The 26741-nt window shown below is 39.5% G+C and overlaps 6 protein-coding genes across 8 annotated transcripts; 5 read left to right on the top strand and 1 right to left on the bottom strand.

Annotated features, from left to right (window-relative positions):
• The first annotated feature begins 125 nt into the window (after positions 1 to 125).
• Positions 126 to 3910, top strand: c15h3orf52 (chromosome 15 C3orf52 homolog). 2 transcript variants are annotated; one of them, XM_020614754.1, is made up of 7 exons: positions 126 to 592; positions 998 to 1075; positions 1330 to 1404; positions 1697 to 1829; positions 2185 to 2345; positions 2782 to 2852; positions 2960 to 3910. In XM_020614754.1, the coding sequence occupies exons 1-7, from the start codon at positions 512 to 514 to the stop codon at positions 3144 to 3146; spliced, it is 786 nt and encodes a 261-aa protein (XP_020470410.1). In that variant the 5' UTR covers positions 126 to 511; the 3' UTR covers positions 3147 to 3910. The 2 variants fall into 2 exon arrangements, with proteins under 2 accessions (XP_020470410.1, XP_020470409.1); XM_020614753.1 differs by having other exon boundaries at positions 132 to 592; positions 1327 to 1404.
• Positions 3911 to 5930: 2020 nt separating this feature from the next.
• Positions 5931 to 7944, top strand: guca1c (guanylate cyclase activator 1C). The gene is made up of 4 exons (XM_020614782.1): positions 5931 to 6180; positions 6268 to 6417; positions 7443 to 7530; positions 7790 to 7944. Exons 1-4 carry the CDS (start codon positions 5986 to 5988, stop codon positions 7924 to 7926), a joined length of 570 nt encoding a protein of 189 aa, XP_020470438.1. The 5' UTR covers positions 5931 to 5985; the 3' UTR covers positions 7927 to 7944.
• Positions 7945 to 8611: 667 nt separating this feature from the next.
• thrsp (thyroid hormone responsive) lies at positions 8612 to 9172 on the top strand. The gene has a single exon (XM_020614783.1). It carries the CDS (start codon positions 8622 to 8624, stop codon positions 9030 to 9032), a length of 411 nt encoding a protein of 136 aa, XP_020470439.1. The 5' UTR covers positions 8612 to 8621; the 3' UTR covers positions 9033 to 9172.
• A 182-nt stretch (positions 9173 to 9354) lies between these two features.
• Positions 9355 to 10825, bottom strand: ndufc2 (NADH:ubiquinone oxidoreductase subunit C2). Its single transcript, XM_020614784.1, has 3 exons — positions 10568 to 10825; positions 9984 to 10127; positions 9355 to 9504 (listed from the first exon to the last, which is right to left on the bottom strand). Exons 1-3 carry the CDS (start codon positions 10704 to 10706, stop codon positions 9455 to 9457), a joined length of 333 nt encoding a protein of 110 aa, XP_020470440.1. The 5' UTR covers positions 10707 to 10825; the 3' UTR covers positions 9355 to 9454.
• Positions 10826 to 11507: 682 nt separating this feature from the next.
• Positions 11508 to 15639, top strand: rab30 (RAB30, member RAS oncogene family). Of its 2 annotated transcripts, XM_020614779.1 has the most exons (5): positions 11508 to 11711; positions 12942 to 13040; positions 13130 to 13213; positions 13315 to 13498; positions 13908 to 15638. In XM_020614779.1, the coding sequence occupies exons 2-5, from the start codon at positions 12948 to 12950 to the stop codon at positions 14156 to 14158; spliced, it is 612 nt and encodes a 203-aa protein (XP_020470435.1). In that variant the 5' UTR covers positions 11508 to 11711; positions 12942 to 12947; the 3' UTR covers positions 14159 to 15638. The 2 variants fall into 2 exon arrangements, with proteins under 2 accessions (XP_020470435.1, XP_020470437.1); XM_020614781.1 differs by lacking the exon at positions 11508 to 11711 and having other exon boundaries at positions 13908 to 15639.
• Positions 15640 to 16162: 523 nt separating this feature from the next.
• Positions 16163 to 26376, top strand: prcp (prolylcarboxypeptidase (angiotensinase C)). Its single transcript, XM_020614710.1, is given in 10 exon segments — positions 16163 to 16739; positions 20316 to 20456; positions 20526 to 20627; positions 20827 to 21008; positions 21482 to 21639; positions 22980 to 23152; positions 24981 to 25120; positions 25122 to 25143; positions 25262 to 25449; positions 25836 to 26376. Coding segments are annotated over 10 exon segments (1500 nt in total). The 5' UTR covers positions 16163 to 16559; the 3' UTR covers positions 26050 to 26376.
• Positions 26377 to 26741: the final 365 nt, after the last annotated feature.

The raw sequence follows: 26741 nt of genomic DNA, 5'->3' as shown, positions 1-26741 counted from the left end.
TCATGATTAAAGACTTGGGAATAAAGCTGTCCCATGGATTGCATGTTTCAAAAGCGTAGTGTTTACATGCACACTTCTGTTATATTAAGCTTCACAATTTATATCTTGACAGTCAGGCTGGTTGTGAATCGCAGTGAATAATGTCACGTCGACAAAAACTATCGCTGTTGTGTCCTGTTCAATCGCCATGTCGTCGTCTTCCCGCTGTCTTTGGAATTTGTCAACGCCTTGTGACGTCAGCAGGACCGAAACTTTAAGGAAATTCACCTGGCTGCCGGGAAAGACCGAGCACTCGAAAAATAAACTAGGTTAATGGATTCATGAGAGACAGAAACTTCTCCACGAGTTGTCAGGTGTAGGAGCGCGAACCTGTCAACTGCTGTATTTCTTACCTTTTTGAACCGAAGCTTGCGGATGATGCGCTTTCACAATTAAAAGCTCAGTAGAATATAAATAATAGCAACTTCCGGGTCGAGGCTCCAGTAAACTCTCATTTAGCTCTGGTAGTTCCATGCAAACCAGTATGAACTTTGAGCTGAAGGAGGTGAAAACAAATGGGAGCGATGGAGCAACATGTTTGGCTAATGAAGAGGTGAGTAAAAACAAATACATACTATATATATCCTTATGATAATAAATAGAAGCACACTATATCCAGGCCTACTGTATAATTATATTCATTTTAGCCTGTTAATATTGGAGCTGAAGCCATTAATCAATTAGTCAACTGACAATGAATGAAAATTAATTGGCAGCTGTTTTGACAATCAGTTTATTGCTTGAATAACTTTTTAAAGCAAAAATGCCAAACATTTGCTCTTTCCTGCTTTTCACACATGAAGTTTTCTGTCTTAACAGCTAATCAAATGATCAAAAAAGAAAACAAACAAAGAAGATGAGCAGAATTTTATGCAACATACATCATCATACACCTGAAATGACCATTGAGGTGTTTAGCATTTCATAGTAAGGTTCCCCAATGTCTGACTGCTCCCAGGTGACAACAGGCAATGGAGATGGTGCGGCTCACAGGACTGTGGAGGTAACCGAGAGAGACGGGTTGCTTTCTGAACAGGTGAGCTTTAATCAAGGACATGCTCTTCAATATCTGGTATTCAGTTTTGTTTAGTTGTTTACAGTATGCAAGAAGAATAGAATAGCACATACAAGACATTCTGTTTGGTATGAGGTTTCATTTCTGTATAAAAGACAAGAAAGGAGCTCCATGGCAACAACTTGTGTTAGTCACAAATCAACACACTTACTTTAAATGACTGATTCGCTTTATAGTAATGACAGGAAAGTGTTTGTGTCTTTATGTTTCAGCAGATTGATGGAAGTAATGGGTCTGCTGGCCATGAAGCAGAAGTTCAAATGAATCGGGGAAACGCATGCACTCAAGATGTATGAAGACTTATTTGCAGTTTATTTATTGGCCATTCCTCCTTAACTTTTTATCACATATTAAGTCACTGAGTTATTTTCCCATCCATCCTGGGAGGACAGTGCAGCTATGACTTGTTGTTTCTTGATGCTTGTCATGAAATGCCAAAAAAAAAAACCTTGAAGATTTGGATTTTGTATTATTTCTCAAATTATATCTAATTAAATGAATACACTACCCACAATCTTAATATCAAAAATGCACTCCCATAGACTGCCTTATCTAAACAAAGCTATTTTATTATATTTCTAGGTTAGCAATGTGCACAGGATAAAGAGAGAGCTGAATGAAGTCATCTTCTGGAAAATCAGACGATGGATGGTCATTGTCATCATCCTTATCATCATCCTGCTTGTGATATTTATTTCTCTGGCCTTGTGCTCAGGTAAGGTTTTATGATGCGTAGTTTGTTTATTGAGGAGAGTTAAATTATGCTACATTTAATAAAGAATAAATATATGAAGTGAGTAAAAAGTCAGGTAAAAAAAATAATTATTTAAATGACTTTGATCTGTCACAAGCAATTTATCATGATACAAGGCCATGACCAGTTAAAGGCCAAAGTTTAAATTTAATATTCAATGCTTATGCAAGATCATACCATCAACTCTTCTCCTAATGAACCTGTAGAAGTAAATAATGCAGAGCTAATTACAACACCATATCCCCAAATTATACAATTTAAATAGAGCACTTACTTTTTCAGTTTTGTGGCTTTGACCTAGTTTCTCTTTGAGCAGCGATTTATGATGATGAGGAAGAGAAGATAGACCCTTCATTGTTAAAGGTGCCTCAGTACTTCAATGGGAGCTTCCAACTGCCCAATCTGATCTCCACAGAGGATCTTGTCTCCCTTTCCTCCACTGAAAGCCAAACGCTCGCCGCTGACCTTCAAAAAAAGGTTTGGCTAATTATGACCTGTATTCCAAATGATGTACTTAAATGAGTCACGCTAATTGCTTGTCTCTATAATTTAGCACGTAGGAACAAATGTACAAACTGTGGAATATAATCACATTTCACACTGTAGTTGTATTACTTAGTGAGAGATGCAGAACTGACATAACTGCATATTATGTTTAATGTAAAATTCATCACTTAGATCAACACCTTCCAAACTGAGACAGTAAAGACACTCAAGCTTCATAAAACAAAAACCTGTTCAATTACTGCTGCCAACAGATGAGAGCCCTGTGTAGCTGGTTTTATCTCTAACAGAATTTCTAAAAAGCTTTCAGTAGCCATACAAAGCTCTGGACAAAACGAAAGTAGGCTAGTATCAGCCAAACCGTTTCTCTCTTTGTTTGCTTCTGCATGCTTTTACCCGCTCCACCCAGCTGGCTGACCTCTACACATCCTCCCCTGCTTTGGGACAATACTTCTCCAAAGCTGAGATATTTGCTTTCAGGTAAATGCGCATAATCTCTTCTGCATAAAAACAGCAGATGTAGTCATTTGTCATGTGTGTGTTTTACAGGGGAAATGGGTGTTGCCCTTCTGTTTTATTCCCCACAGGAACGGTTCAGTCATCGCTGACTACCAGCTGACATTCCTCATGCCCGAAGAGCAGCAGGATCAGCTAAGGCAGTTTACTCTGAGCAGGGAGATGGTGTACAATGTGTTCAGACAGTTCCTATATGACCAGGAGCCAGACAAATCTGAGAGATTGTTCATTGATCCAGTTTCCCTAAGCATGGTTTGAAGAGAGTTACGACAAATGTTCACAAACAGACTGGAAAACCAGTCACAAGACAGTTATCTGCAACTAAACCTCCTACAGTAATGTAACATATGATTTGTGTGATTTTAACACGAGTCTCTAAACATGTTGCATATCATGTATTTTTACCACAGAATGCAACATGACCACAGTCATGCACAGTCATGCACACTCATACTTGTGGGTTTGACACAATTGTTCTGTTCATTGGGCTTTTAAGACTGTGGAATCAGTCAGTAGTGTGGACTTCTCAGACAAAATGGACATCTGCCTTGTGTTAAACAGGAGGATGTAAATAGAACTGGGGGTTTCTTGAGCATGTGACATCGGTTTTTATATTGTTTTCAGAGTTTAGGGTGTATTTCTGTGTAAATGTCAGCGCTGCAAGTATTTATATTCATTTCCTGGCTCTGATCACTGTAGTTTTATGTATGACCATTTGTACATAAGAAAAACCTGTTGTTCTTTTTTAAATGTAAATACAAGCATTTATATTTTCATAACTGTTCCATTATTTTGCATCTCTGTCACTAGACATGATTTGCAAACCAAAGCTGTGGAACACAATACATTTGACTAGCAAGCAGCAAACACTGTACGAATATCAGCTTTAGAGAACTGTAGAGGAGGAATTGTAGTTGCTGGAGCATTCATGTTGTGAGTGAAGGCTATGCATGCACATATAAAACTATTCTACTGTATATACAAGCCATTTTTTTATTATAAAATTATATATAACCATAGAGTCGGCGGGTTGGATCTCCGTTGGCCAAATAAAGGTGATTATTATTTTTCACATACAGTATGTCGTGGCCCAGTTTTATCCTTTATGGTCAAAAAGTACTGTATAATGATCTCTTTCTCTTAAGTTGACCAAGAACCGGGCTGTTAACAGCACTAGTCATATGTGTCAGTATGTCACATTTCAAGAGGTTTCCTGGCAGTGACCATGTCAGCATGTCTGACCTGTAACAGGTTTACAGCTGTGATTAATGTATGCGCCAAATTGTTATCAACACTCTTCTTCCTCCCGATGGTTATTAAATTGGATCTCCCTTCAACTGAATTCATCCTGCAAGGCTTCATGAAAAGAGCTAAACCTTGAGCAAGTTCAAGTTTTTTGTTTTGTGTTGGTTTTTGTTTGGTTTTTAATTTTTATGGTAAGAACACATCAGATTCAGATGGATAGTGGTGCTTTGATTGAAATAGTCATGTCAGATAAAATCCATAGTGCATATAATTTATGAGAATTTGCACTACCGGTCACACTTCTTTCAGTTCAATGGGAAAGTGTTAAGCTGTTATTTTCACAGTATTTGTCACTGCTGAAACGCAGATGTAAGAGTAAAACTATGAAAGTGAAACTAGAGTCATTCAGTTACAGTACTGTATATCTTGAGTTACTTAATCCTCTTTTTTCTTTTTTTTTTTACGCCTGATTTGTTAATCAAAATACCAAGACAGTGTTACAGACAAGCACATAAAAATATAGTGTGTCCATGTTTGGATTTTATTATTTAACTGGAAGACAAGATTAAAGAAGATTTAACCTCACAACTGGAATATTGGAAACCGATAAGATAATTGATAAAACGAAATATTATGTATGACATAAATTTCTTAATAACACTGAGCTTTTTTTCTGGGCCATCTTTTCCTTTTTTAACTGAAGAGGGAATATATTTTCACATGCACTTCTCATACAGCTCACTGCATGACAGTCACATGCTGGTCAAAGGGTGGAGTGCAGCCGAGGGATCTAAGAGGTTTCGACAGCTTATTACTGTACATAAAACCAAGTCATTCCACCTGCTCTTTGAAACCCACAAATATTGCACATGTTGGAATCACCTCTAATAAGCATGTCCATGTCTGTTTAGACTGCATTTATTGATTCAGACTAGACAACCTCAGTTGACTTAAGCTACTGTATTTGGGCTTAGGGAGGGTATTTTCTGCAGGTGTTTATTTCTGTTCCATTAAAGTAAGCACTTAATCTGTTGGCACCAGCGAGAAATCAAATGCCATGGTGCAGCGCAGGGGGATCCTGGTTATGATAAACTAGTAGATACTAGCTGTCTGTAGTCACTGTTAGTGCATCTTCTCAGTCCTATTTTGAGAACTGAATTATCTAAAAGCAGATTTACTATAATAACTATGAGCTTTGATACTCTGATGGTGTAAAGAGCCCTCACTGCTCCCAAACCTTTGTTGTACCTGCCTCTGTGATTGGTCATACCTAGCCATGCTCAGGTCAGTTATGGGTCACCAGGGCTAGTTATTTATTCATAATTGTGAGATAATGTGGATGAGTGTAAGGTTCAGTGCTCTTACAGACTTCTTTAATTTTGGTGTTAGTAGAAAAGTGAATATCCTCTTTACTTGTCCCTGAGAGAAAAACAAGCATATAAAACATAATAAAATAGACAAATAAATACTAGAATATAGAGTAAATATAAAAAAATATGTATACTGTATAATAGAAATAAGAAATACAACTTTGTCCCCCAGCTCCTTGGCAGATTTGGTCCATCAAGGTGAAGGTGGATACTGGTTTCTAAGGCCTCTGCAGGCACAGTGGACCGTGTCCTGAGGTTCAAGGAAGATTTCTGGAGTTATCCTATCAAAGGGTTATCTCTTCTTTTGGCTGTTAAGAGTCAAGACTTAGAGATTAAGGTGGACGTTGCATGAGAGCGACCCAGCTAGACCCAGCCACACCTCAGTGCTGCCAGTGCTCTGTTGTGCACCATTCTCTCTTGTAACAGTCTCACCGCCAGCTCTCTGTGGGATTCTGGACAAAAGACACAGCTCTGGAGGAATAATGGGCGCCCATGGCTCTAACCTGGATGATATACTGGAGGAGGACATGCACCACTGGTACACCAAATTCATGAGGGAGTCTCCCTCTGGGCTCATGACGCTCTTTGAGCTTAAGATGATGCTTGAAATGAGCGGTATGACAGAGGAGGCCAGCAGCTATGTGGACCAAGTCTTTTTCACTTTTGACATGGATGGGGTAAGAAAACACCTGAAACTCATTTATTTTTTCTGCCCAGAAAAAAAAGTTAACAATACCAATAGTCTTTAATGTGCTCTTTTGCAGGATGGTTATATAGACTTTGTCGAATACATTGCAGCAATAAGTTTATTACTGAAAGGAGAAGTAAACCAGAAACTAAAGTGGTACTTCAAGCTCTTCGATCACGACGGAAATGGGAAAATTGACAAATATGAACTGGAGACTATATTTAAGGTTCAGTATATTTTCTTTGAATGTTTCACACATCTGAAGAACAGCTCACAGTTCCCTGAATCCAAAAGTTTAGCTGCTCTGAAAGTGTATCAAGCCCCAAGTCTAAATGTGACCTTGTCTATAACCTAGTTTGCTGCCTAAAAGTCATACAGCAATCGCCCTACAGATTACATCGCACAATTAGTCATGACCCAGTTACTTCATCTGTTCTTCCATTATCTATACTGCTTATTCTTTAGAGGACCCACTGTGGAATGCATTTCAATCTGTACAGTCTGCAGGCCCAGGCTTCTAAGTGCCACGGTTATAGTAGCACTGGAAGTTCATTGGTGGGGCTAATCAGAAGCATGTAAGATGTGCAGACCTCAAGCAAAACATCTTGCCTCAGTAGCAGGTGTAGTCAGTGGTGGACAGTATCTAAGTACATTTACTCAAGTACAGTACTGAAGTACAATTTTGAGGTATCTGTACTTGAGTATTTTCATTTTCTACTTCCTACCTAATCATCAATACATTTTAGAGGCAAATATTGTACTTTTTACTCCACTACATTTATTTGATAACTTTAGTTACTAGTTCTTTTTCAGAACCTGATTAATTAAACAAGATGCATTATAATCATAATACTTTATTGATCCCTGGTGGGAAGTTCACCGTCACACCAGGCGTTAATTCAGATTATACATTTAAAAGTAGTTAAAACCAGCTACAACATTAAATATGTACACAATAATGCATCTGTAATTATAATCCAAAGCACATTTCGATGCTAATATGTTTATACTTTTACTTAAGGGACCTTTACTTTTAATAGAATATTTCTACACTGTGGTATTTCTACTTTTACTTAAGTAAAGAATCTGAGGCCTTCTTCTAGTAGTAAAAGTTGAACATACAGTTAAGTCAGCCTGGTTAGTTCCACTACTGAGCAGCTAAATGGAAGCAGGCACAGCATCATATGAAGTTATTAGACCTGTGTCTGTATATGTTTAACTTACAATTAATCATGTAAACACTTCTATCAGGCAATTCAAGATATCACCAGGAGTTATGACATCCCCCCAGAGGAGATTGTGACTCTTATATATGAAAGAATCGATGTCAAAGGAGAAGGTAATGAATTTCTTATTATCAATCCTCAGCTTATCAGATTCTCAGAATGTGTCCTTAATGACAAACACTTAATACCCAGTCTCCGTTTTCACGGTGAAGCTGCAGAAATAGGAAAGAATGTTTAAGCAGACAGCCTGATCATTGCTTACTTTTGTAAAGTCATTATTACACACCTTATTGCAATTATAAACTCAAATTTTCTAAACAAACTGTAATACTTAAGATAATGGTGTTTACATCACTGTATTTGTGTGATCAGGTGAGCTGACGCTGGAGGAGTTCATCAGTGGAGCAAGGGAGCATCCGGACATAATGGATATGCTCACTAAGATGATGGATCTTACCCACGTCCTGGAAATCATTATCAAGGGTCAACAGCAGAAAGCTGGGAACTAAACTGGTTATTAACAAGCTGTGTGGAGACTTAGATCATTTTTGGTGGACTTCCAGAGGGTAGTGTTGAGCAGCGAGTGTATTGAACGTGCTTGATGAAGAGTAAAGTCCCATCATGAACTGACTGACCAATCGGATCAGATTAGACCAATCAGATTACAAGATCAGAGATCATGTAATCTCCCTGTAAATCACCCGAGGGCTGTAGGGAATGTGTGCTATTCCTTCTGTTTGTGCTCTTTCTTGTGCTGAATGCGCTTGTTTAGACATCTGCACTAAACAGCTGACTTTGGTTTAACACCAAGATTCTATAGTTTGGGTCAAAATGTGATATCCCTCAGTTCAGTTTTGAACTTCAGTGAATCAATAACAGACCATGTTATCCCTTCTGTCTGAGGTCAACCGAACATAACGTTCCGCATGGTTAATGATTAGAGGTTCATTTTGCTGTACACCAACACTATTTTAAGCTCTGAGAAACTGCAGATTGTGTAAATCAAATAAAGATAAGGGTTTGACTGCACATAACACTCAAAGCATTTCTAAATCTATCGGATGATTCAGTTACTGATCACCTGACCCAGCTCTGCTCAACATATAAATTCACCAGTATCTGCCTCCTTTTCTTTGCACGGCACACTACTTCCTACTGTCCGACACCACAGCACAAGAACAGCCGGCCACATCCAACCAGAACCATGCAGCCTGCCGCAGCGAAGTTTGACACAAGCAGCCTGCTGCTGGCTCTGAGTCGGTACACCTCAGCTGTCAGTGACATGGAGAAGACCATTCTCTTGCCGAGTCTGCTGCGAGATGTGCCCTCTGATGATGTATGGGACTGTGAAGCAACACAGACCTTTAGGGACCTGCATGGGAGCTACCTGATGCTCAAAGCCATAAGAAACACAGTGGAGAGTAGCCCGGTTCCCCTCGATGACCACAACATCAACACAGCACTTAACAAGACCCTGGAGCCTCTCTTGGACACAGATCCTGAAGTCCTCTTCCACTTCCACCTGAGGGGACTGTTTTCTGTGATGAGTGACCTCACCAAGAAGACTCAGAGCCTTACTAAGAAATACAAGGACATCATTGGAGTGGCAAATTAGAAGCATGAACGATGTGCAGACCTCAAGCAACTCATCTCAACTCAGTAAAAGTGATGTACATGCACATCTCTAAAATCTGAACTGTTTACATCCAATAACCCCGTATTTCTAACTTAACAAATATGAAATAAATGTGCACTGCAAAAACAGATAATTTCTTTGTCTTCTGTTACCAACTGTAGCCCCTTGGAAACTGATGAAATAATCATGACAAAAAGAGCAGTGCTCAGATTTATGTTCAAACACAATCTTACAGGGAGCCATTTTATTGTTTTGACTCATCAGTCAGAAAATGCTTAATTTCAGTATTCCTATTTACACAGAATTCACACAATATGACAGAAAGAAGAAAGGTCCCCTGGAGACAGATGGTAGTCTGTAAATGTTTCTCTCTCCTTCTTGTCCTTCCCTTTCACCAATACTTAGCGCACAGGATGGAAAGGCTCGACAATCTCTGCAAAGGTCTTTTTTTCTGGTGAGATACATCAGAGACAAACAGTTTGATTACAGGCATACAAATGCCACCTTATTTTAAATTTTCCCTGAAAAACCTAACTGTACTACTGCACCTCAAACATCACAGAAATTATGGCACAAACTAGAGAGCATAGCATTTTATATCCTTATATTGACTATATTTGAAGATTCTGGTGTGTGATTAGCATATGACTACTGTTATGGTAGAATATATGAAAAATAATACAATATGGCAACATAGTAAGAAAATGTGTTTACACTTGCTCATACGGAGTGGTGGTAAGCCAGTAGGTACTGAGTGGTTGTTATCTGATATACAGACAATAAAACAAGCCCTGTGCTAGCCTCTTTGAACAATCATTTCCAAGTGTTGAATGAAAATCTGCCTGACACCTACGAATTATGCCTCAAATGTTCACCATGCCCATGACTGTCTTCTGTTAGTGAAACGAAAATGCCTAAACATTTACTTACCCTTTTCTGGAAATTCAGCTGGGTGGCGTCTGATATACTCGTTCATATCTCGATCACGTTTGGCGTAAGTGTAATTTGCATGCTTTGTAAGGTGGTAGCCAAGGTACCAAGCAATTGTTGTCAGCAGGACTTGTCGATGAACACCTAAAAAAGGAAAATAGGACGTAACTACTATAATATAAACTTTGCACTGGAAGCATAAGAGCTTTCATAATGCTTATGAGGTATAACAGGCTTTCACCTTATACGTTTCAAAATAAGGAGGAACAAGTTTCATAAGTACAACTTAGACTATATCAGGTTAAGTATAAACATACACATCTGGACATGTTGTTGGGATAGTTTATTGTGTTTATTCATTTTAACTTGCATATTTAGCTTAGCCTTTCCTGTGTCTGTCCATAGAAACAAAACAATCACTTGATAGTTTGCTAGTAACTTCTTAAGATGATTTATTATTTAACTTGCGACATTTTTCTAAAATTGTAGAAAACCCAAATGGTTTTTGATTAAATGTGGCATAAGTGCATCTCTGTAGACAAGTTAAACTCTGGTAACGTTAACCAGCTAACAAACATGCTAACCTGATTTTAGCGGCGGCCTTTGGTTAAGGCTATTATGAAACATCGCAGTGGCCCAGCCCATAAACCCCAGCCACACCGAATTCCTATTAACAATTCCCGGAGGAGGGAGGCTCTTTCTCTCGTCTGGTATGAAGCCCATAGCGAGACAATATAAGCTAAATCCAAAAGGTTAAGGTCTCAGTAACCTCCGAGCTGCCTATTTCCACTCATCGGCTTTCACCTAGCTTAGGAAGTCAAGGACATGGTGTGCAATCTAATAAAATGTCCGGGCATAATAAGTGAAAAGCTTTTCAGTTCCGACGAATGTGTATCCTAGCAACCAACGCAAGAAAATAAAACTTTACCTATAAGGCTGATTACTTTGTTGCCTACTTGTTACCTTTTATTTGTTGTAAAATAACTTACATGTTAAATAGATAATATATATTACTCGAGGCTTGCTGTGAGATAGTGGCTTACTCTTACTTAAATTTTTACTGGCTAATTTTGGTACCTAGCTGGCTATTGGCAGCTAGCAGTTAGCGACTTCACACTAACCATTATTTATTCGTAGCTTAAGTAAAGCTAGAAGTAGTAGTAATGACAGTGGAAGTAGTGGCTAATGGTCTTAGTACTAACGCCAACGTTGACGTCACATGTATTGTGTTCAACTCTTTGTATCCTTCATAATGACGTTACAAGTACTCAATTTGAAGATGACCCCCCTTTATTAATTAAATGTCTCACGGCATAAGCCTTTGCTCTACATTTGTAGGTGAGCTACCCAATTTGTTAATCACGTTACAGATCAAGAATGAGTTTATTTGCCATTACCCCTATAGTCCTGGCTGTACAGTCGATATAGTTATAGAATAAAGCGCGTATTCCCAGTGAAATGCAGTGAAATAAAAAACTATAACATTTTAACAAAGCAGAACACAGAATAGTAGTGAATTGCAGTACTTCAGTAGATGTACTATGCATGTGAGCTGATGACATCATCGAGTGCAGTCCTCCTCCTACTCCTCTATCAGACAGGCTGCTGAGCTGCTGAGGATACACAGCCACAGGAATTATGCCCTGCTTAGCTGCGGCTCTGCCTGTTTGATGAGGTGACCTATGCATACTAAGTAGTTATAAGTCCGGGGATATCCCCGTGGTTTTGGTAAGTGCAAATTATTTCCCTGCTCGATGCGCAGTGTTGACTTTTGATTTATTTCCCCCTCCTGCATCTACAGAGTACCAAAATGGCTAGATTCGCACGGTAGCTGCTAGTTGCTACTGTTGCTAGCGTCGCCCTAATGGCTATGAACTCAGACTGAGAAAGAAGCTTTATTTCGAAGAAATGTAACATTAACCCAGATTAAGTCTAGTCAGAATTCTACAGTGATTATTTGCATTGCAACACAAGATAAAGATAAAGGGCGAGGAAGAAAATGCGACGCAGGGTAAATTGGCATCCAAGCGAGATACCAATTGTATCAAACCATAAAACATGAGTTAATTGTGTCAACGCTGGCATTCAGATATTCAAATCCTCTCGCAAACTACAGTTTTTTAAAAATGGGGTATTTAGCTTCCACGTACATACTGAGTCACAGTGTTGCAATCGGAGCAGAGGTAACCGTGCTGCAGAAAATACTGAAAATGTATGTTATTATCCCTGGTTCCCATGTCGCTGACTTATTTGCACGCAGACATAAGAAACAAATCTTCTGGCGTTTTGTCCTTTTTACAGACTGCTCACTTCAGCGGTGTGTCAAGCCTCCCTGGCTTAACAATCCTCCCAAGTAATGCAGGGCCCTCGAAAATTGCAGCCAAGCAAAAATATTAGGAGTCTCACGTTGCGCACATATGATTTAGAAATGGAAAAATCCAGTGAAGTGAGAGGGAAACATTTCGTGTATGTAACTTTGTGTTCTTCTTCTCAGAATTCAAATTGTGCTCATTATTTAAAACGTTAATTATGTCGCATCCAGCGAAAATAAAATGTAATAAAATATGTATTTTATCATTAAAGTCAGCAACTACCAGAGACATCAAACCCGTTTTATTAAGAGCTGAGGAATAGAGACTTCTGTTTCCCTTTGTGACACAGTTTCCAGTATAGTACAGGTGTACTGGTACAAATGAGCAAAACCTGAGCTCAGGTTCACATATGGGAGATCTGAACCAGGGCATAGTTCACTCAGGCCAAATGTCAGCCTTGGGTTTTCCTGATGATGTTTACCTCCTGTTGCTGTCACAACAGTTTAATGGCCTCAGTTCAGGACTTCTCAGGACTATGCCAGTAGCCTGAACATGCACTAAAGACAGATGTCTAAATGTATTGAAATGTGCTGATTTGGTTTTAATGCATTTACTAATCTCCCTTTTGGTTTGTTCCTTTTCACAGTTTAGCATGAGCATGGAAGACTATGACTACCTGTTCAAAATAGTTCTGATAGGAAATGCTGGAGTTGGGAAGACATGTCTCGTCCGGCGCTTTACTCAGGTTTGTATTTATCTGTGCTTGCTTCCCCTCCAGAGTATTAGAATGTTCTAATATAATGTCATATATTACATTATATAATCCAATTTCAGGGCCTTTTCCCACCTGGACAAGGGGCTACTATAGGAGTCGATTTCATGATTAAAACTGTGGAAATCAAAGGGGAGAAGGTCAAGGTACACAAAGATTAAAATGATGTTTTATATAAAATCAGATGCTTTCATGTTGTGTAACACTTTGGATGGATGGTTGCTCATTTCAAGTGTTTGTTTTCCAGCTGCAGATATGGGACACAGCTGGACAGGAAAGATTTCGCTCCATTACTCAGAGTTATTACCGTAGTGCCAACGCCCTCATTCTAACGTATGACATTACCTGTGAGGACTCCTTCAGGTGCCTTCCAGAGTGGCTGAGGGAGATTGAGCAGTATGCCAACAACCAAGTGGTGACTATATTAGTCGGTAGGAAACTTTACTTTGTACTTTAATGGACCTCTTTTATCATCAGGCTCATTATTCATTATGAGAAGAGTGTGAATAATACTGTGCACTAACTATATTTTATTGAAATTGGCTGGACCTTCTGAGCCCAGTTAAACGAATGAGTCACTGAGCTAATATCAGAGGCAGTTCCTGAATAGATCTGCAGAAGACAAAGCCGCTTTTGTTTCTGTGGGAAAATGTGGGATTTATGTGAAATTTTTTGTCACTTCTCAGGAAAAGCTGACATCCATCCCACACATTCTCATGCACCTCCACTTCCATCTGCCTCATCTACACCCACCACTGTTTGGAAAGACAGTCTCTGCTGTGATGCAAGAAGCCACATTCTTGTTATATATGTTGACAGGTTGAATTGTATGTCTTGCAGGTAATAAAATAGATCTGGCAGAGAAGAGAGAGGTTCTCAGACAGAGGGCTGAAGACTTCGCCGAGGCTCAGAGCATGCTGTACCTGGAGACCTCAGCTAAAGAGTCTGACAATGTTGAGAAACTTTTCCTCGACCTGGCGTGCGAACTCATTCGAGAGGCCAAGCAGAACAAGCTGGATAACAATGACACTGCCCCAATGCCTGGTGAGGGTAAAACCATCAGTTACTTGAGCTGCTGCAGCCTCAATTAGAGAGAGCTCAGCCTTCTGGCCATGGTAACTCAGTAGCCATTGACTGTAGAGGGCAGATGGCTGAGCCTCAATGCCTCCATCCCTCTAAGATGGCATAAAGCCACTTATTCCTGTCATTTCTAGCCCCATGCCTTTTTAAGCTGTACAAGGGAGTTAGTTAGCTTTAGTTTGGCCTTCCAGGAGCAAGCAGTGTAAAGTATGGCTGTCTGATGCATCCAGGAATCTGAATAGGGCTCACTTTTGTCCTCTTCATGATGAAATTGCAGAATTTTCCTCTTTTAGTTTTCATTACACATCAGTATTCACCAGCAGTATTATGTGAGTAAAATGCTCTACCAGGTATTTTGTCACACCTTCCACAAAGCAGACAAGTTTCATTATCAAGGGAGGTTATCAGTTAATGCCAACAGTATGTTTACATACAGAACATGTTTGAGATTATTAAGTCTGATCAAGTTGCAAAAAATGTTGCAAACTTCCCCTTAAATTTGTTGCACAATCATTTATTTCCCACTACAGTTTCTTCTGTTCTGAGACTTGCGTACAGTTTTATTAACTTTCATAATTTTGTTACTGGGTAGTTATAAACTGTGAAATATTTGTTTTCAGTACAAGATTTTTACTTGCTGCTAAAATATGTTTTTATGTTAGATAACAGAAATTGAAACATGCATATAAATACTACATTTAGACAGTATTCTGTGGTGCCATTATTTTGTTTAGTACAGTATACTGGCAGTGCGTATGATAAGTCAGCTGGTTTAGTCTGAAGCAGGGGGAAGACCTCCTGAAGTTGTCCATCATCAGTAGAAATGATAAACAACTGAATCACTTGCCTTTTTTTCTGACTGATACTTTTACCCTTAGACGTGAACATCTCTGCCTCTGTTGTTGCTGCCTAGCCATGAAATTGAATCATTTCTTATTTGTTTGAAGGGGTTTGTTCATGTAGTTTCCCGACTTGATGTATTTCATATGCTTTTATTGTGAAATTTGATTGTCCAGCATGTTTTGCCATAATTTTTAGTGTCTAACTTTATCTTTCATATATTTGCCCTAACTGTAATGTACTGTATTGCACAATGCCATATACTGCACACATATTTTATTGTAACATTTTGTCTTTTTTTTTTTTGTACAGACTTGTAGTATAGCTTAGCACTTTGCATTTATACTTTTTACTTTCAGTAATCACTTTGTACAATTGGCAAGCATTTTGTTTTGCCCTTTACCTTAGCTTTAACAGCAGTTACTTGTTATTCCCTTAACATCCTCTCTTCAACAGAATATGGGAAATACAAAGGAAAACACTATTGGGACATTGTGCTTCTTTTCCTTTATGTGTACAAAAATAACCCCTAAAAATTACTCTGTGCATTAACATTAAATAATTACACTACAAGTCGTGTATTTGTTATATGATATTGATTATTAAAGAAATTCAAGAGTTAGACAGGCAGAATGTATTATTCCCAGAAAGGTGTCGGTTGGTGTATTATGAATATTTCACTGGAAGTCAAAAGTATGCTATAATGTCTGCCTTGATGTTTGTGGAGTTGATGACTATCACGAGTGTAAAAACGTGTCCAGTACCGCTGATCAGTCAGGTTACAGTGCGTGACTACATAAGTAGTATTTTGAAAGGCTGCCGGAAGAGTTTGTGCCCTTGGTTGACGTTTGACAACAGTATACCGCCATCCAGTGGTCACACTATGTAACTACTACTACTACTACAGGCAAGTGCTTTCAAAGTAAGACTAATATAGTCAGCAGTGCATGCATTGTTTCTAAGATTAGACATAATGCCAACTAAAATATCTCCAAAAACTTTAAAAGTATTTGGTAGTCATCATTTATAGTAAGCCATATTACACACATCACAGCACTAGCACCAACAATATTTGGTAAACATAACAGCATAGTAACATTTCCAGTATACAATTTAAATATCAAATTCTCCGATTAATCTGGCAACGGAATATGGAATTTACACTCGAAGCAAACGTAACAAGTCTTCGTAGTGAGAATGGAGACATCCACATATGCTTTAAGATTCAGTACATCCACGGTAAAATCGCTGAACATGTAAAACTCAGACTCCCATCAGCCCTTGCGAGAGCATTTACAACAGAAACCATCTTCCGTGTCTGCTGACTGCCGGGCGGCTCCAGTTAAATTATAGTTATATAAGTTATTGAAATGTTGGGGAAACGTGGAACTTGATGTTTTGTGTGCGGCAGCAGGACGCATCTGCCCTGCTAACATCTCTTGGTTGGCTGAGTCTCACTTCCTTTCTTTGACGGGACAGGTCACCTCCCCCCCGTGCAAGCCAAGAAAGATCATTGTCATGGACTGAAGACCAGTTTGTTGTGAGCTGTGGGCAATACAGACCGTAGCAGCAATGAAAGCTGGAGGCTGGACGGCGGTTTGGTTTAGAGCTGCAGCTGCCTGCGTCCTCACCTTGTGTTTTGGCTGTTTACACGTGGTCACTCTCAAGTCCCAACCTCTCACCAGGTTCGGTGGGTTCCCCCAGTCCACTGGGCCCCCCATCAGCTATGAAACCTTTTACTTTGGCCAGAAGGTGAGTTTAAAATTGCTCAGAAAATGAGCATATTGGGTTATAGGTCTATTTTAGACTGGTTCTTCCTCTTTTTTTACTTCTTTCTCTTTCACTTTAGGCTACATTTTGATTAAGGGCTGAGTTAAGGTGTGTAAATGAATATTTATCCAAAGAGATAATATGATCCTCAACTTGTGAAGTAACCCAATACAGTATTTCCAAACTGGTGTTTAAATGACAGCAGAATCTTTAAAAGACAACCACAAAACACTGATAATGTGATTGATAAGTGATGATTGCTGGCTCATATAATTTGCCCACCTTTGTTTATTTACCACAGTCTTTCATTGTTTGTGGTAAGAGCTGCATCACTTGCTCTTTCTAAAATGTTCAGTGCAGATATTCTTTTGCAGATATATGTCTTTTGCTGTAGAAGTTGTTCGAGTCTGCAGTCAATAGGTGTTTCCCTGTGACTTCCTGTAGTAGAGAGAGAGCCATAACAATTTGGGTTTGGGACAATCAGATTGCACATTGAGTGTATGCTGCAGTACGCAATGCAACATCATGTTTAATGACTTGTGAGCCTGATTTATACAGTAACAAAACTGTGCTTGTGTCTTAATTGCTCTGCTGTTCCTGCCGTGAGGGATGTGAAAAGTAAACTAACCAGGTTACACACATTTCAAAGATGACATAACCGTTATTAGTTTAGCATAAAGTAAACACTTTAGACAGTGAGTGGAGGCCACTTCGCTGTTTCAGTTCATCTGTAAAGACAATTTTCACAATTTTTTGATATTTTAGAGCCCAAACCTCAAATAAAAATAATCAGCAGATTCACCAAAAACTATAAGAAAAAATATAATTTGCAGCTCTGTATTATGTTTCCATACTGTCAGTGTGTGTGTGCAGTGAACAGTATTTGGGTTTGGTGACAATGCTCCACACCTGGTCCAGGCCACAGCGTCCTGCCTAATCAGCCAAGCCGACAAGAAGATAAAGACCATTTCCTCCCACTGACACCCATTGTCTTGTCTCATGTGTTTTGTTAGTCAATCAACAAGAAAATGCGTATTTCTATTTGACAAGTACAACAAAAAAAAAAATCCCTGTAATCCACTTGTATTACCAGCGGCAAGTCTGCAGTTACTTTAAAAGAAAGAAGTCATCAGTCATGAAGCCTTTTTCTCCACTCTGTGAGACAAGCTGCTGTGAAGCGCTCCAGCAGTTGTCCAGAGGAAATCCTCTCGACTTCATTTGGCCCCCAGACAATGAATGGAAGTGTCCTAATGCATCCTCCAAATTAACTGCTGTGCTTTACTGGAGCTTGTGCTGTGGTTGTTTCCCTCCATGTCTTCATTTTGTTAGACTAAAGATGCGGGCTTCCTTCCTTCCTTCCTTCATGTACTGGGACCAGCAGATTTAGTGAGAATTTTAGTTGCAGCAAACTGCTGTAGTGCTACCTGCAGTAACCACATGGTGGCGCTGGTTATCAGAGTGTGGAACTGTTATGAAACAAATCTTAGGTTTTGTGTTGTGCATACTGAGTGGCTGCAAGTGACACAGTGCCCAGGGTTCCCTTTTATATTCAGACACTTTAGTTCTGGGATTGAGATCATAGTTGTTTAAGGAATATTTTTGTGGAGAAGTTGACTTTCAGTAGTTGACGATTTCTGAATTGAAACCATACAAATGGCAAACAAATATGCAATTTTTTAAATAATGTAAAGCAACTTATTTGTTATTTATTCTAGCATTGCATCTAAAGTGATCAATACAGCTGAAACGTACTGTTCTGCCAAACTGCTGAGCTTTTCTTTTAAACTATCTCATGGTCCCCTCACACTTAAAAACACTGCCAAGCGCTGAGCAGTCGAGGGTTGAATGAGCACATTGAGGCCTCACAATCTTTTGCTGTCATTGGCTCATAAAATTTCTGCCTCCTTTATATTCACTGAGGGGAGAAGAGAGTGTGGAGGGGGGAAAAACAAAACAAAAACATTTTTTATTAAGTGTTGGGGCTGTTTCAAGGATTGGACATCTCAGCAGTCTCATGGGGCTGTCTCCTCTGAAGTAGTTGGTTTCTGTCTGCCTGCCTTTGTCTAAAAAGCATTACATATAGTTGAGAGGGTTTATGAAAGGATATTGCACAGCTCATCTAAAGTGTAACTAATGTTGCATCCCTTAAATGAGCTCCAACCTTTTTTTTTTAAATACAAATTGGGGCTAATTGCCTTATAATCCAACCTCAGTGCAGTCATTTCACAAGGTTGGCACAGGCCCAGGTGTCCGCCGATCACACCCACCACCGTGCGGCTTTCTATTTTTATTTTCCACCAACAGTGGAAATATAGTGACTAAAACTAAAAATGAATACGTCTTGTATTTGCTGTATTGTCTCCGAATCTAAACCCTTTTTGCTGTTAAACATCACTTTTTACAGCCTCTGAAGTAAGAGTCACCTGCACAGGTGTGTGATCTCTGCTGTATACACTTCTCTGCTATTGTTTTTTTAAGACAGGCCTCGCATATTTTGTGAGGAAGAAACATGCTAATGCAGCAGAGTGACCCACTGGTGTATCCTTGGACGACAGTGGAAGTAAATGGCACAGGTGAATGAGCTAAACCAGGTTCTGGCTTCTCAGACAATACAGTGAGTTCACAAAAGTTATCGATAGTATTAATTTTTGTGTGGAAGTTGTGGAAAGTAATCCAAAAATAGAAACTCACCAGCCCTAACCTTTAACATGGATCAATTATGAGTGCATTAGTTTTTCCACCATGTGTGACCAGTGCACAGCAGCCTAATCTTTTACAGATCTTTAGATTATATTTTACATTGTCTGCTACTGACTAAGGATTTTTTTTTTAATTGCTCAACTGCTTTAGATATGCTGTTAGATATAAAGACAAATCCCTAATTTCTCTGCACTTTAAGAGCTAGTCCCAGTAGGGATTAATATTCCCAGTTACCTTTGCCCTTCAGTATGAATGTATAATATACAGTAAACTCTCAGTACAGCCTCACAAGGCAGTGAGTCAGCACCTCTCTGACAGTGTCGGCTAAATGGTAAAAGCTTTACAAAGGTTGCAGTATATTACAGGGCTGTTGATGTTTCACTTTAGAGTGCACAGCTCACTTATAAACAGGGAACCCATTGCTTATGCCAGACAGGAAGGTCACAAGTTTCAACATAATCTTTAACAAAGATGCAACCGAATTTATGAATGTGCAGTCTCTTTTTTTGTGTGAAATGTCAACAGCACTTCACATTGGCATACAGAACATTTAATTTGATTAATTGTCAGAAAATATTTCATCATCTTAACAAAAACACTTGTTTCATCTTCCACCATACCTTTTTTTCATGTAGACAAGGCCTCATTTGTTGCAATCTTAATAAATTAAAGCTTTTTTTATGCATAAATTCTTCCTCTGTGCTCATGAGTAATCAGACTCCTGCCCTCTCTACACAACTGGCAGGAGACACCGGCTACCAGCAGTTCTGACAGTAATATCTTTTGCTTAGCTGTAACTGTACCCAGGTTTTACATTTACATTTGATACGTTTATTGACTCCTTTTTATTTGTTACAGATTGATCATTTTGGATTCCTAGAGGATGGCACCTTCAAACAGAGATACCTTGTGGCTGACAAACACTGGCAGCAGCCTGGAGGACCGATTATGTTCTACACTGGCAATGAAGGCGACATCACCTGGTTCTGCAACAATACGGTGAACATCCAGTTTATGCATTCATACTGCACATAATCCTCAGTCTAATTCATCACCTGTCATTGGCAGGGCTTCATGTGGGAAATAGCAGAGGAGCTGGGAGCCATGCTGGTTTTTGCAGAACATCGTTACTATGGAGAATCCCTGCCGTTTGGACAAGACTCTTTCAGTGTAAGTGCAGCTGCAGTGTGACATATGAGCATTTACACCTGATTGATTACATGTCTTTTTGAATTTTGGGGGTTCCACAACAGTCAGTAAATTACAGTGCTAACAAAAGCTCCGTTTTTTTATTTTAAGGATATTTTGTCTGAAAATAAATGACTTTGCAGATGCATAACCATTCTGAAAATATGTTATTTCCTTGCAGGACAGCAAACACATGAACTACCTGACCTCAGAGCAGGCCCTGGCAGATTTCGCAGTACTGATTCAAAACCTGAAGAGCACTTTACCTGGAGCTCAGCACAGCCCGGTGATCGCTGTTGGAGGCTCCTATGGAGGGATGCTGTCTGCCTGGTTCAGGATGAAATACCCCAATATAGTTATTGGGTAAGATATTAATGTAGAAGATAATAATATAGTGGTGGAGACCTACTTGTAATCTTTACCCAAATATGTACTAGCTTTGTATTTTTGCAGCTCTAAATAGTAGAAAAACAGATAAATGTATTTTTTTCTATAACGAAATGACATAATGGTGTGTGCACACACCAAAGGACACTGAAGAGACTAAAAGGGAGTCCAGATTGACCAGTACCTCTAAATATTGCTGTTGTCATCTCCTGCTGGTAAATAAATGCCTGTAATACACACTGGCTGTGTATGAATCTGTGCCGTGTGTCTTAAAAGAAGCACTGTAGAAGTACGAGGCCTCAGATATCAGATCAGCTATCATGAATTTCATACCGTCTTTGTATTCACTGTGGTGTCCCAGCTAACGCCATACACAAATGTTTTATGTCAGGTGTTAGTTTGCATATCTTTGAGAGAAAATTAGAAGTGGTTTTCTTTTTTTATTTCAGAGCTCTGGCATCCTCTGCACCAATATGGCAGTTCCCTGGTATGGTGCCATGTGGAGACTTCTACAAAATAGTAACGCAGGACTTCGCCAAGAGTGGCTCTAACTGTGATGCAAACATCAGAAAGTCATGGAAGGCTATAAACAATGTCTCTTCCACTGGTATGGCTCGTGGGTTGATTTAGCTTAATTTTACAGAAAACCTGATTTATTCAGGATTAACCATGTTTAATCTTATCTATGAAGACAGTTTCTGGATTTTAAGAATTTCTCTCCATATGGTCCATATTTGTTAAGTGGTACAAGTATCTACTAAAGCCTGAAACCTGACAGCTGTTACTAAAATCTGCAATACTACTGGGTATAAACTTTAGAGCCTCTCCACAGAGGACAGATTGTGAGACCTAATACGTGAATCCATAAAATTTATCATCTGTATGACTTAGCCTGTCTGAGTTCTTCAGTATTCCACTGAAAACTCAATAAGAGTGTGTTTCTTTAGCATCCCCCTGGTACTATTTCTATGGTCACAGTCTTAAACTGAAGGAATAATCTCTATTGAACCGAGTGGTACTTTTTGTTCTTACCACATTATTAGTGGTAAACTAATTAAAAATGTTGATACAACTTTAATGACGCCCTTTATATCAATCATATAATCAACTTTGACATTTCCAAGTAGTAGAAAATCCTCAAGTGTGTCTCGTCACTTTCTCCTCATCAAATATTTTCGAAATGCAGGTTGATAATATTCCTAACAGAGTGTCAAAATAAGGAGAAGAAATACTTCACATGCTTCAAGCTTTGGTTATTAGACTAGAGAAAATGCCACTCCACTCACAGACAAAGCTTTTACTGGAGCCAGGACACACTGTACTGAGAGTTCACAACCACACTGATCAGTGCCATCAATACCACACTCCATTACAAGTAAGCAAGTACAGTGACAGCATGGTTATTTGGTATTATCTACCAAAATACAGTTAAACAGGGAATGAATGTTTGTATTTTTAGCCAGTCGCAGTGATGATCACTTTGTGATCTGCCTGACAAACTTGAGATTCTGAGGACTGACAGTACTGTAGTAGGAAATATGAGAAGGGCGTTTGATGGTTGAAACAGAGAACCAATCACAGACTTGAAGGAAAAGTAGAAGTTGGCTATTTGATTGGCAAAGTATAAATCCTTTTCACAGGGATGTTGGTGGCAGAGCCATAGAGAGCACACGTCCTGCTCCACTTTTCTGTTTCATTGGCTTTTGGTTTCTGTTGTTGCTCTTATCTGAAAAGAGGAAACATGATAGTTTTATGATGAAGTTTTAATATGTTATTAATAGTTAGTTTGAGCACTTTCAACCATTATAAAATAATGTTTTATTAGCATTTAGCAGCTAAAGCTACCATGAGGTGTGCCGTGGAAACTAGTCATTAAATGCTACCAAAATCATCATTATCATCAATTACCAATGATCTTTAATCATTGATTTGCTCTCCTTTGACAAGCGTCTGGTCTTCAGTGGCTGTCGGAAGAATTCAGTTTATGCACCCCTCTTAAAAACAAGAATGATGCCATTGTCCTCAAGAATTGGCTTCAGGAGACTTGGGTGGATCTGGCTATGGTGGACTACCCTTATGAAGCTAATTTCCTCCAGCCGCTGCCTCGCTGGCCGATCCAGGTACAAACAGTCACTGGTAAATTTTTGCATCTAAGATTCGAAACAGTATTTTTAAATTGAAATGTGTTTTCTAGACTGGCCTGAAAATTATCCAGTGAAATGTTAAGTTTTAGTTGGACTTCACATTGATTTACTGTCAAAGGCTTTTGCTTTATTGCAACTTTGAATTTTGTTTGTCTTTGGTTAAGTGCCTGATTTGGCCTGACAGCCTGTTCTTAATTGAAATGAGAGTGCGATTCAGCCGAGTCTGTTCCAAGTATTTGTTGTGGTCTTCCAAGCTTTTGTTTACAACAGCTGTCAATTAACTTCATTAATATTCATAAGGATCTAGTTCCTTTTGGATTTGAAGTATTCTTTAGATGAGCAGCTACAAGTGAGCCACCAATCTTTTCTTCTCTCCTACCAATAGTCCTTTCATTTGCACACTCCGTCAGATCTCCGAGGTGTTCCTCTTAGGACGTTCACATGGCACCGCAGAAAGAGGACATTTGCCCAGTGTAGCTCATGAGACCAATAAACAAAGGTTCAGCACTCTCATTTGAATGAGAAATACTTTACTGGACACTTTGTGTGAATAAGAAATCACAGTACTTCGCCAAACCTGGATGAAAAGTGCAGTGATGTAATGTGGCAGATTTTAAATATTTTCTAAAACTGTCTTTCCTCTTGTCAGCATTACAAAATGTCCCTTTTTTCATGTAAAAGAGTTTGTGACGGTACAGAGGCTGTTTGCACCTAAGTCAATCAGCCTCCGGAAGTGTATTCTCCCAGTCACCTTGGCATACCACCTGCATAAACCAAGCTCGGCCACTGACCCCTGGCTCTCAGTTTTGTGCTTCAACACCCCCCTGACTGCTCCACACAGCAGGCTCATACTAAAACTTTTACTTGTGTGATACATTTTTTGCTATTGGTTTATCATTTAGCCACAGACGAGCTCTGGGAGCGTCATGTTAGGTGAAACCAACACTAAATGATCATTGAGTTTTTTGGCTCCTTGCCTTTAATGTATGCGACCCCTATGGGTGGTTTAAGCAGTTTAGGCAGTGGGTGCAAAGAGGGGTCTTTTTAATGACAAAGCTAATGTGATTATCTGAGTGAGTGTGAGAACGGGGGATTGACGGCTTAGAGGGGGGAAATCTGTTGGCAGAGATGAATGTATAAGCCTAATCCTAGCTGAAAAGTAAGGTGCTTTGGAGCAATTGCTGTATTTTTTTTTCTCCACAGTATAAATCTTTGGTTGGACATGTCTGTGGCCCTCCTCATCCATCGACCACCAACTCCTCCCCAGGCCACAGACAAAAGCCTTAGTAACAGACTCCACACCAGCACAGCTCCTCTCTAGCCTCCAAACAAGAAAGCCCAGTTTCTCTGCCTCACAAAGAGTGCAGAACAACAGCCATGGCCAACTCTGCTGCTGCAGCCATAACAACACGCAGTAGAATGTTGATTCTGAGAAATCAGCTGTGGTCAAATAAAACAGTAGTAGTGAGAGCAAACATTTTAAATCACTTAGATCATTAGTTTTAAGCAAATGGGTGGGTTTTTTTTTTTTTTTCCCTCGTGCCAAGATTAGAGCAATAAATTCAAGTTGATTCCAGGGAATTTCAAATGCAAATCAGGCGCCACTACTTTTTATGTGGAAAAACTTTGTGGGACACAGGAAAGCAATCTTCAATCTTGTAAACAACTTGGATGCAAAAGAATCAGATACTTTTTTTTTAATGTTATTTAGAAGAAAACTACAGGGAACCGGTAATGCCTAAACTGTAATGTAATCGCAAACTTGTAGTTATTTATTTTGTGTTTTGCTTGTTTATGTTTCAAGGTAGTGTGCAAGTACCTTGGTTTCAGTTCCACTGTGTCCGACTACCAGCTGCTGCACGGTGTTTCCCAAGCAGCCAAAGTCTACTATAACTACACCGGAAGCACTTCTTGTCTCAACACATCTCAGACAGCCACTGGCAGTTATTCTCGGCTGGACTTACCAGGTGTGGTAACATAGAGTGCAGGGATCAGTCTCGTCAGATGGAGCAAATCGTTGCACAGACATGTCACTGGGCAGCGTTAGCTGTCAGAATGAATGTGTGTTCAATCCCTCATCCCCAGGCCTGCACAGAGATGGTGATGCCCATGTGCACCGATGGCATCCAGGATATGTTTGAACCTGAGGAGTGGAACTTCCAGGCCTTCTCTGACGAGTGTAACGCCATGTTTGGTGTCAGGCCACGAGCTGACTGGGCAGACACAGTTTACGGAGGGAAGGACATCGCCTCTCACAGCAACATCATCTTTAGGTAAACGTCACTTGACTTTGGCAATGAGAGCAGTGAAAGTGCAGTGTGTGACTGGCTTTTATTGCCTGCATATTAAGAGCACCCATCTGGGTAGCTACAGGCAGTAGACAGTGAGTAAAACTTAAATGAATAAGCACTGATTCTGATTTAGCTTCGTCACAAACACTAAGGTCACTCATATCATTATGTCAATGAAAAATGAAATGAAAAATGTTGTGCATGCTGATATATTGGCAATAGAATGTACAAGTAATTATACAAAAATGATGATGATGTTTAGTTTGTTGCTCAGCTGACATACATACAGTGCTGAGCAATCTAATATATCGTACACAAGTGTCTGAGCATATATTCTCAGTGGACATGCCTCCGCCGTTGTATTTCAGTAATGGCGGACTCGATCCGTGGTCGGCCGGTGGAGTGACTCACAACATAACTGATTCTCTGGTTTCCATTATGATTCCTGACGGAGCCCATCACTTGGACCTCCGTTACAGCAATGACCAGGACCCTGCTTCAGTTCGTGCAGCCCGAGCAATAGAGGTGAAGTATTTTCAGAAGTGGATCAGGGAGGCTGAAAAGACTGCATCCAAACCCTAGCCTCTGTCCAAGTAGCTTTAATTTGCACACACTGTATTTCACAGGGTGCTCTCGCTGTCATGATGCCAAAGATTGTCTTTTTAAAAACAATGCTGGAGATGATGCACGTACTTTTTTTATTTTAAATTTTCAGTATCACTTTTTAAGTAACACTTTCAGTCACTTGAAATGTTTCTTTTCATACCTGTGTTCAGTGCACAGTTTTCTTTGACCTGTTCTCTGTTCCAAACTATGCATTTCCTTCGGATAGGAAGGTACTGTTAGGTATTTTTAGTCAGATAGAAATTGGTTAGATACTTTATGTATTAGAAATGTTTAGTGGAGATAGGATGTCTAGTTAGACTGTTAAATGCTTAGTCATGCTTATGAGTTTCTACAGGGTACATCTAGTCAAGGATAACTAGAGAGAAGAGTTGATGACTGTCAGCAGACAGGGTGTTTAATATTATTATTATGACGTGTATAACTGTAGCCTTAGCCATAATATGTTCTTATGTTTAATGTCATGACATGTCACTAGAGGTCGTGTTAGAATGTTTTAGCTACACACCACTTAATCAACAGACACACACACATTGATTTGCTTCATGTTTTGACTACTGCTATGGCCAGCTGCAAAGCTGGTAACAGAGACGTCTCGGTTGACGTTTCTGTGTAGTATGGGGCTAGCCCAACCGAAGAGATATAATGTA

Source organism: Monopterus albus, unplaced genomic scaffold (assembly GCF_001952655.1).
Source record: "Monopterus albus unplaced genomic scaffold, M_albus_1.0 scaffold150.1, whole genome shotgun sequence".
In the NCBI taxonomy this organism is placed as follows: Eukaryota; Metazoa; Chordata; class Actinopteri; order Synbranchiformes; family Synbranchidae; genus Monopterus; species Monopterus albus.
The sequence above is the reverse complement of the archived record's forward strand: the minus strand, read 5'-3'. Positions and strand labels throughout refer to the sequence as shown.

Bases quoted from the DNA above. Each gene is read 5' to 3' on its own strand.
- c15h3orf52 (XM_020614753.1), top strand. From the start codon at position 512: ATGCAAACCAGTATGAACTTTGAGCTGAAGGAGGTGAAAACAAATGGG. The intron at 593-997 runs GTGAGTAAAAAC...GACTGCTCCCAG, and splicing joins CATGTTTGGCTAATGAAGAG to GTGACAACAGGCAATGGAGA. The intron at 1,405-1,696 runs GTATGAAGACTT...TTATATTTCTAG, and splicing joins GAAACGCATGCACTCAAGAT to GTTAGCAATGTGCACAGGAT.
- guca1c (XM_020614782.1), top strand. From the start codon at position 5,986: ATGGGCGCCCATGGCTCTAACCTGGATGATATACTGGAGGAGGACATG. The intron at 6,181-6,267 runs GTAAGAAAACAC...GCTCTTTTGCAG, and splicing joins TCACTTTTGACATGGATGGG to GATGGTTATATAGACTTTGT. The intron at 6,418-7,442 runs GTTCAGTATATT...CACTTCTATCAG, and splicing joins AACTGGAGACTATATTTAAG to GCAATTCAAGATATCACCAG.
- thrsp (XM_020614783.1), top strand. From the start codon at position 8,622: ATGCAGCCTGCCGCAGCGAAGTTTGACACAAGCAGCCTGCTGCTGGCT.
- ndufc2 (XM_020614784.1), bottom strand. From the start codon at position 10,706: ATGGGCTTCATACCAGACGAGAGAAAGAGCCTCCCTCCTCCGGGAATT. The intron at 10,128-10,567 runs GTTAGCATGTTT...TTCCTTTTTTAG, and splicing joins AAGGCCGCCGCTAAAATCAG to GTGTTCATCGACAAGTCCTG. The intron at 9,505-9,983 runs GTAAGTAAATGT...GTATCTCACCAG, and splicing joins AGCTGAATTTCCAGAAAAGG to AAAAAAAGACCTTTGCAGAG.
- rab30 (XM_020614781.1), top strand. From the start codon at position 12,948: ATGAGCATGGAAGACTATGACTACCTGTTCAAAATAGTTCTGATAGGA. The intron at 13,214-13,314 runs GTACACAAAGAT...TTTGTTTTCCAG, and splicing joins TCAAAGGGGAGAAGGTCAAG to CTGCAGATATGGGACACAGC. The intron at 13,499-13,907 runs GTAGGAAACTTT...TATGTCTTGCAG, and splicing joins AGTGGTGACTATATTAGTCG to GTAATAAAATAGATCTGGCA.